The sequence below is a fragment of the Trachymyrmex septentrionalis genome, unplaced genomic scaffold (genome assembly GCF_001594115.1).
Source record: "Trachymyrmex septentrionalis isolate Tsep2-gDNA-1 unplaced genomic scaffold, Tsep1.0 scaffold52, whole genome shotgun sequence".
In the NCBI taxonomy this organism is placed as follows: Eukaryota; Metazoa; Arthropoda; class Insecta; order Hymenoptera; family Formicidae; genus Trachymyrmex; species Trachymyrmex septentrionalis.
The window spans coordinates 670,257-679,838 of record NW_017305694.1 but is presented as its reverse complement, the minus strand read 5'-3'; the positions used below and the strand labels follow the sequence as shown (position 1 = coordinate 679,838).

At 34.1% G+C, this 9,582-nt stretch overlaps 1 protein-coding gene across 1 annotated transcript in view; it reads right to left on the bottom strand.

The window, feature by feature from the left end:
- Positions 1 to 9,582, bottom strand: part of LOC108751842 (serine/threonine-protein kinase ULK3) — a 23,721-nt gene extending 14,139 nt beyond the window's left edge. The window contains exons 1-3 of the mRNA XM_018492289.1: positions 9,323 to 9,582; positions 1,442 to 1,593; positions 1,059 to 1,273 (exon numbers count right to left, since the gene is read on the bottom strand). Coding sequence (XP_018347791.1) covers positions 1,059 to 1,273; positions 1,442 to 1,593; positions 9,323 to 9,409 — 454 coding nt within the window. The 5' untranslated portion in view covers positions 9,410 to 9,582. The remainder of the gene's footprint in view (positions 1 to 1,058; positions 1,274 to 1,441; positions 1,594 to 9,322) is intronic.

The window sequence follows — 9,582 nt, the reverse complement described above, 5'->3', positions numbered from 1 at the left end:
GCTGCTTGAAAAAAGACCAGAATATCAAAAGAGACAACACAAAGTCATTTTTCTTCATGACAATGCTCCATCACATACGGCAAAACCGGTTCGCGACACGTTGGAAGCACTCAGCTGGGAAGTTCTACCCTATGCGGCTTACTCACCAGACTTGGCTCCTTCCGATTACCACTTGTTTGCATCGATGGGTCACGCACTTGCTGAGCAGCGCTTTGGTTCGTACGAAGATGTGAAAAAATGGCTCGATGAACGGTTCGCGGCAAAGGGGGAAGATTTTTACTGGCGTGGTATCCACAAATTGCCCGAAAGATGGAAAAATGTGTAACTAGCAATGGAGCATACTTTGAATAAAGTTCTTTTTATCATTCTTCCGAATTTAACGTGTTTTTTTTGGAAAAAAATCCGCATTTCATACTTGTACACCTGGTAACTTAGTATATAATTAAGATAAAAATATGTTTAATAATGCAAAATAGAATAAAATAATTAATAAAATTATTTAAGCATTATAGATTCAGCTTCGATTATAAGCCGTCGATCGTTATAATATAAATTATCTCCTATTTTTTATTGGTTATGTTTTCACATGTTCGATTTATTAAGATTCTTATTGTTTAACATAAATTCTATGTATTTTTCATGAATTCTCTATATCATTTCGGTTAAAAAAAATTGTTTTTTATCATAAGAAATCCACTTTTACTTGATTCCTTTCTCTGAAGTAAATCTGTTTTTTCCCATCTTCAGTCATTACATGTGATCGATTTATTTAAATATGTTTTGTTAACTCACTCACTCACTCACTCACTTTCTCTCTCTCTCTCTCTCTCTCTCTCTCTCCCCCCCTCTCCTGCCTCCGTCTTTGAAATTTCGGAGCGATTTCTAGCATTGCGGATACAAGGCTTAAAAAATTATTTTAAAATTTAGCAAATCTAACTTTAAAAATTTTTTTTAATATTATAGCAAAACCGCTCTTTCTATACGATCGTTAAAACGAAAAGGTTTTGGAATCACCTCCGAAAAGAAAAGAACAGAAAAAAAAAACGTCGGATACTAACCTCCAACTTTGAGTACCAGTTGGGGTTTCCTCGTCAACAACAAATTCTGCGGCTTGAGATCCATGTGACAAACGTTATGATCCCGTAGATATTTTAACGCTAATGCGAGCTGCTGCAGAAATCTACGACAGGTACTTTCGGGTAGCTTGTGCTTTTTCTTTATAAAGCTCGACAAGTCTCCGCCATCGCAATATTCCATGACGATGTATATATGCCTGTTTTATACGTTAACAAATACACCTTTTTGTTTTTTTTTTTCACGAGAAAAGATAAATCGATTGAATAAAATTTTTTATTGAATCAGTTATGCACGATTAATCTGATTCCACATTTTAACAACAAAATAACAATTACAATATCGTAAAGTCTCACGTAAAACGAACCCTTCGTCCCAGAAAAAATCTTTCATCTCCACGATATACTCGTGCTTGAGGACATTTAACAGCTTGATCTCCGTCACGAGATTGTCGACCGCCGATTTCGAGAGCGAGCCTTTGTCCACGCACTTGATAGCGACTACCTCTCGACACCCGTCCTAAGAATGATCATCACAAAGGACGATAATAATTTTAAAGATTTCGCGATTTGAAACGCGAAAAAATCGGAAGTGTTTAAAGGAATCCTAAAATTGTCTGTATCACCGACTAAACGCAATAATTTTTGTATAACAATTACTTTTTCTTCTTTTGTCAATTTGAAAATCCTTTTCCAGAATTAAAGTATACGTATCAATGTGTGAGGTGGAGTCTATGTTAAAAACAAAAAATTTCAAAATTGAATCTTCTTTACCATTTCTTAATTCAATATGACGCTCCAGAGTTGTCACGTCATGACAATTGCTTCATATAAAAGTTGTGCAATCTGTACTTACGAAATAATAGTCCACAGACTATAGTTTGCATAAAGAAACAACGTGAAGTTCTTAAAATTGGACTTATGCCCATTTCCACTAATGTAGATTAACTTTAATCTCAGTTCAATTTACTCTTCATCTTTGTCTAATCTTTAAAATTAGAAAGAGACAAAGAGTAAGTTGAACCGAGATTAAAATTAATCTACGTTGATGGAAACAGGCATCTAATTAAAACGTTATTGTTATACAAAAATTTACATGTATGTGTACGTGAGATATTGATATATAGTATGTACAGTGATATTGATATACTCGCACAGTGATGTGTCAATGACATGTAAATCTGTGTGTAAATACTATTTACTAATCGTCTTTAGGATTCCCTTAAGGGTTATTTTTCTGATCTGTAAAAAAAAAGAGTGATCGAAAAGAAATGATTTTTTTGTCAATTTTTTGGACTTTCAATTTTTGGACTGCACTGTACGCCAAATCGTACCCTACAATGAGATATTAATTACGACTTGAATTACGAAGAAGTTTCAGGTAGAAGTGACAATTGTTATCATAGCTGTTGGGGAGGGAGAGAGTCATATATGTATTACGTTTATGCAAATATCCTTTTTTTTAAAAAGGTTAAGTAAAAAGGAGCATACAGCCACGCTAGAGATGTCAAAAAGTTATAATTCAATAATAACAATGTACATAGTAGACGTTTCGGTCACCATTTGACCATCCTCAGTACAAAATAAAAATAAATAATAACCTTAAACTATTTAAATTAAAATTCGCATCGATGTCCGCATTTAACAATTAATATTTTTTTATTACAATCAATTAACATAATTTCAGACCGAATTAACATTAGATGTAATTTTCTTCTTATTTCCATCGTGTGGAATCATTTTTTATTTGTAACAATTATCGGCCTGTCGCAAGTTCCAAAAACGACGACGAGCCGCCGCAGAGAGACACGCAAGTGGTAGTTTCTATTGTAAGGCAATATATTTTTTGAAAAACCGTTTCTCGTCAATTTTATTTTCGTATTCTAATTATTTATATCCGATGAATTTATAATAGCAAAGTATACACTTACACGTATCCCGCGCACGGAACTATCCTGCATGCCGGACACTTGACAATTTTGATCACTTGAGATTTTCCGTGACAGTAATGCCACGGCCTTATTGTTGGTCTATTTGTAAGAAATAAGGAAAGGAGAAGGAGGAATACGGAATTGGAGGAGAGGTGGAAGGATTTTTGAGTGGGGCTGAATTTATTGTTCAAGGAGAGGGAGGTACACGTCAGGAAACCGCTCGGTATCACTTTGTTTATTTAAAACGTTTCTTTGTGTTTTTATATGTATCATTTCGGAAATCAATCTTTTGTAATATGCCCTTTCTGAATCTAATATTCTTGTGTTATCCCAGTCCATTACATGTTCGTTGTCCATCCTATGATTTGAAATCACCGAAAGAGAATCGATAGGTTTTTTAATATCGTTGATATGTTCTTTCAATCTGGTTTTTAATTTTCGTTTGGTTTGACCTACATACGAATAGTTACAGTTTTTACAATCAATTTTGTACACGACGTTAGAAAGTTCTTCTTTCTTGGCCTTATCTTTCCCCGTTTTTATGTACTTATGTAAATTGTTCATAGGTTTATAAGCTGGCTGGAATTTATATTTATTAAGAACTAAATTAAATTTTTCCGATGCCCCTTTAATATAAGGAATAGGAAAATGTTTTCTTTCGATAATATTCAAATCACAATTCTGATCACAATAGCTTATCGTTTCGAAATTATCTTTATTCGATAGACTTTTTATTCTATTTTTAATAATTTTAAATACGAGTTGTAATGGATATCCGTTGCGGAGGAGGGAGTTGATTAAGGATTCCATATTTGCATGATGAAATTTTGGATGCGATAGGAACAAGACTTTGTCTACTAATCCAATCACTACTCCTTTTTTATGTGTCATAGGGTGGTTGGAGAAAAAACTGAGAAATCTTCCTGAGTGTGTAGGTTTTTTATACAAATCAAACATGATGCCACCACCATCATACAAAAGTTTTACATCCAAAAAGGTGACACCCAACTCATCACCGTGATCGATCGTGAATTTTATGCGTTCGTGATACGCGTTAAAAGAATCTAAGATGTTATTAATCTCATCTTTGGGAGCAGCTAGCACTATGTCATCTACATATCTATAATAAAAAGACATGTGCACCCTCAAGTTGCTAAAAATACTAATCTCCAAGTCCTGAATCACCAGGTCCGCCACAATTGGTGACAATGGTGATCCCATGGGCAGCCCAAAAATCTGTTCATAATACTCGTCATTAAACCTAAAGTATGCTGACTCTAAAATGATCGAAATAGCTCTTTTGAATTCCTGAATTGGAATGGAAGTGTTTTTCTCCATTTCACTCCATCTACTCAAAACGCTATTTACAACCAATTCCATGGGAATGTTTGAGTACATGGATGAAATGTCGAGGGAAACTATTTTATAACCTTCAGGTAACAATAGACCGTTAATTCTTTTGACTAATTCGTAGCTATTCTTAATGTGTCCAAATTTTTCTTTTATATTTAGGCTCTTATTAATAATGTCCTTCAAAAAAACTGCTAGTTTATAGAAGGGACTATTAATGCAACTTATTATTATTCTCAGTGGAGTATTTGTCTTGTGAATCTTTGGGAGCCCATAGGATCTCGGCAATTCTCCGTCCGAAATGTACAATTTTTTATAAATTTCTTGATCAATAAAGCCCTTCGATCTCCAACTCATTAAGAGAGATCGTATTGTAGTAGTCATTTTATTTGTCGGGTCTCTGTTTATTAATCTGTAAGTGTTTTTGTCCGAAAGTATGTCCTGCATTTTCTCTATGTAATCCCGGTATGTCAAAATTACAGTAGTATTACCCTTGTCCGCCCTGGTGACTAATAGGCCCGGATTATCATTCAAGAACATCCTAAGTTCCCTAATTCCTTGTTTGATTATCTTATCTAAATTGTTGTTCGGTGAGCTATAGTTAATCTTATTCAAGATCGGTATTGTGTCTTTTCTAATTAAATTTTTTGTTTGTTCGTCCAGTTTTAAAATGTTACTTTCAATATGTTTAATAAATTCACAAGTCATTTTTCCTTTATTCGTCACAGTATTAGGTAAATTAAACCGTTGCCCTAGCTGCAGGATGTATTTTACATTGTCCGGAATGTCAATGTCAGTAAGATTAACCAGCCAATCCCTATTAACATTATCAAATTTGTAATCGAGGGCAAAACTAAATTTATCCGGCCTGACACTAATGTGATGTACCATGTTCGAGTCATTAGTACTACTTTCATTTATGGAAATTTTGCTTATAATTGAAGGTCTAAATCCCGTACATTTATTTTGTGGTTCGGTCATGGTGAGTGTATAATTGATATTATTAACATATTTGAATTTGCGGTAGTTTGTAACTCGTCTTAACCTCTCAATTTTTTCAACAATACTGACATTTTCTTGTTGCCATTTTCTCGCAAATTTAACCTCTTGATGGCGAAAGAAAAGGTCACAAATATCATGTGGCAAAACCAAAGTAATGTTCCTATAATTCCTAAATAGATCGTACTGTAATCTTGATAACTGCCTGTAAGAGTCATTTAATTCCACACGTAATACCTTGTGAACAAAGTTTTGTTTCAGTTTATTAATTTTATTCGAAGCGTTTCGGTCCATTATGTCAATTCTATAATTCGACAATTTCATTAAGTGAACAGGCACTAAATGTTCCCTAAAACACGTTTTTAAAAAATGTATTCTAATTCTATTTTTAATATTTCTATTCATCAGTTTAATACATAGTTTCAAAAGGAAACAAGCTCTGAAACCGAAGTTTAATCTAATAAATTCGAAAAAAGGCATTTCTAAACACAACATACTGCTCGTGTAATATAAATTTTCAATATTAGAAAGTGGCTCAATGTTAAGAAGGTTAAGTAAAAAGGAGCATACAGCCACGCTAGAGATGTCAAAAAGTTATAATTCAATAATAACAATGTACATAGTAGACGTTTCGGTCACCATTTGACCATCCTCAGTACAAAATAAAAATAAATAATAACCTTAAACTATTTAAATTAAAATTCGCATCGATGTCCGCATTTAACAATTAATATTTTTTTATTACAATCAATTAACATAATTTCAGACCGAATTAACATTAGATGTAATTTTCTTCTTATTTCCATCGTGTGGAATCATTTTTTATTTGTAACAATTATCGGCCTGTCGCAAGTTCCAAAAACGACGACGAGCCGCCGCAGAGAGACACGCAAGTGGTAGTTTCTATTGTAAGGCAATATATTTTTTGAAAAACCGTTTCTCGTCAATTTTATTTTCGTATTCTAATTATTTATATCCGATGAATTTATAATAGCAAAGTATACACTTACACGTATCCCGCGCACGGAACTATCCTGCATGCCGGACACTTGACAATTTTGATCACTTGAGATTTTCCGTGACAGTAATGCCACGGCCTTATTGTTGGTCTATTTGTAAGAAATAAGGAAAGGAGAAGGAGGAATACGGAATTGGAGGAGAGGTGGAAGGATTTTTGAGTGGGGCTGAATTTATTGTTCAAGGAGAGGGAGGTACACGTCAGGAAACCGCTCGGTATCACTTTGTTTATTTAAAACGTTTCTTTGTGTTTTTATATGTATCATTTCGGAAATCAATCTTTTGTAATATGCCCTTTCTGAATCTAATATTCTTGTGTTATCCCAGTCCATTACATGTTCGTTGTCCATCCTATGATTTGAAATCACCGAAAGAGAATCGATAGGTTTTTTAATATCGTTGATATGTTCTTTCAATCTGGTTTTTAATTTTCGTTTGGTTTGACCTACATACGAATAGTTACAGTTTTTACAATCAATTTTGTACACGACGTTAGAAAGTTCTTCTTTCTTGGCCTTATCTTTCCCCGTTTTTATGTACTTATGTAAATTGTTCATAGGTTTATAAGCTGGCTGGAATTTATATTTATTAAGAACTAAATTAAATTTTTCCGATGCCCCTTTAATATAAGGAATAGGAAAATGTTTTCTTTCGATAATATTCAAATCACAATTCTGATCACAATAGCTTATCGTTTCGAAATTATCTTTATTCGATAGACTTTTTATTCTATTTTTAATAATTTTAAATACGAGTTGTAATGGATATCCGTTGCGGAGGAGGGAGTTGATTAAGGATTCCATATTTGCATGATGAAATTTTGGATGCGATAGGAACAAGACTTTGTCTACTAATCCAATCACTACTCCTTTTTTATGTGTCATAGGGTGGTTGGAGAAAAAACTGAGAAATCTTCCTGAGTGTGTAGGTTTTTTATACAAATCAAACATGATGCCACCACCATCATACAAAAGTTTTACATCCAAAAAGGTGACACCCAACTCATCACCGTGATCGATCGTGAATTTTATGCGTTCGTGATACGCGTTAAAAGAATCTAAGATGTTATTAATCTCATCTTTGGGAGCAGCTAGCACTATGTCATCTACATATCTATAATAAAAAGACATGTGCACCCTCAAGTTGCTAAAAATACTAATCTCCAAGTCCTGAATCACCAGGTCCGCCACAATTGGTGACAATGGTGATCCCATGGGCAGCCCAAAAATCTGTTCATAATACTCGTCATTAAACCTAAAGTATGCTGACTCTAAAATGATCGAAATAGCTCTTTTGAATTCCTGAATTGGAATGGAAGTGTTTTTCTCCATTTCACTCCATCTACTCAAAACGCTATTTACAACCAATTCCATGGGAATGTTTGAGTACATGGATGAAATGTCGAGGGAAACTATTTTATAACCTTCAGGTAACAATAGACCGTTAATTCTTTTGACTAATTCGTAGCTATTCTTAATGTGTCCAAATTTTTCTTTTATATTTAGGCTCTTATTAATAATGTCCTTCAAAAAAACTGCTAGTTTATAGAAGGGACTATTAATGCAACTTATTATTATTCTCAGTGGAGTATTTGTCTTGTGAATCTTTGGGAGCCCATAGGATCTCGGCAATTCTCCGTCCGAAATGTACAATTTTTTATAAATTTCTTGATCAATAAAGCCCTTCGATCTCCAACTCATTAAGAGAGATCGTATTGTAGTAGTCATTTTATTTGTCGGGTCTCTGTTTATTAATCTGTAAGTGTTTTTGTCCGAAAGTATGTCCTGCATTTTCTCTATGTAATCCCGGTATGTCAAAATTACAGTAGTATTACCCTTGTCCGCCCTGGTGACTAATAGGCCCGGATTATCATTCAAGAACATCCTAAGTTCCCTAATTCCTTGTTTGATTATCTTATCTAAATTGTTGTTCGGTGAGCTATAGTTAATCTTATTCAAGATCGGTATTGTGTCTTTTCTAATTAAATTTTTTGTTTGTTCGTCCAGTTTTAAAATGTTACTTTCAATATGTTTAATAAATTCACAAGTCATTTTTCCTTTATTCGTCACAGTATTAGGTAAATTAAACCGTTGCCCTAGCTGCAGGATGTATTTTACATTGTCCGGAATGTCAATGTCAGTAAGATTAACCAGCCAATCCCTATTAACCTTTTTCCTTTTTCCTTTTTTTTACATTCAAAACAAATTAATTTACAATAAGTGATATTCAGTTGATCTTGCTTTCATCGGCTGAATCGGGAGCAGTACACTTGCATACAATTCAATTGCACACATCACTCACATTGGCTGATTAATTTTTATCAATGATATTATATTATTTTAAATTAGCCAATTAGCGATGTGGATAATTGATGTACACCTGTGTTGTGGCTGGATTAATCTTCTTAAAATACCGGACCTTACAGATCTATGATAATTTGATAATGGATTCCACCTCCCCTCCTTCAGCTCTGATAATAATTATCACCTCAACTTGAAACTTCTCTATGATTAATGTCTCATTATAAGATAAGCATGCGCAGTTAAATCCAAGAGCGAGGATCCAAAAATAGGTGATCTTTTTCAATCACTCTTTAGCTAGAAAAAATTTTTATAAAAAATTTAACTAGATACTATTCTTTCCGTGTAGATATCTTAAAGTTGAAGGCTCAAAGAAAAGAGGGTCCGACCCTGCACTCGACGTCACGAACGGGATGCACATACTATCGAGTTTCCGGCGATAACGCGTCGCGTATTTACCCTCTGGCGAATTAAACGAATCATCAAAGAGAAAAAAAAATGTGTAAGAGGAAGCTTTACATACACGTACACAATATTTTCATATTTTGCAATAAATACACAATCGATATGTATTGAATGATTCGAAGCGTTCGAACGAACCTAACCTGGATCTTTATGAAAGAGAGAAAAAGAATCTGAAAAATGTACATACCTTTCTGAATGCTTTATACACGGTTGAATAGCTCCCGGCACCTATCTTTTCCAGCATGCAATAGTCTCGCACAGTAGGTAGATTCATTTTTCACAGAGATAGGTTAACAAAGTCAACGTGGCATTTACGGCGAAACGTCGCCGTTCGCGAGGGGTAAATGTGATGGTACAACTTTGCTCTTGCGCGCCAGTTTCTCGCACATTGGCGTAATCGCGGAAATTATCAACAATAATTAATTGATATCGTTATCGGAAAAACGA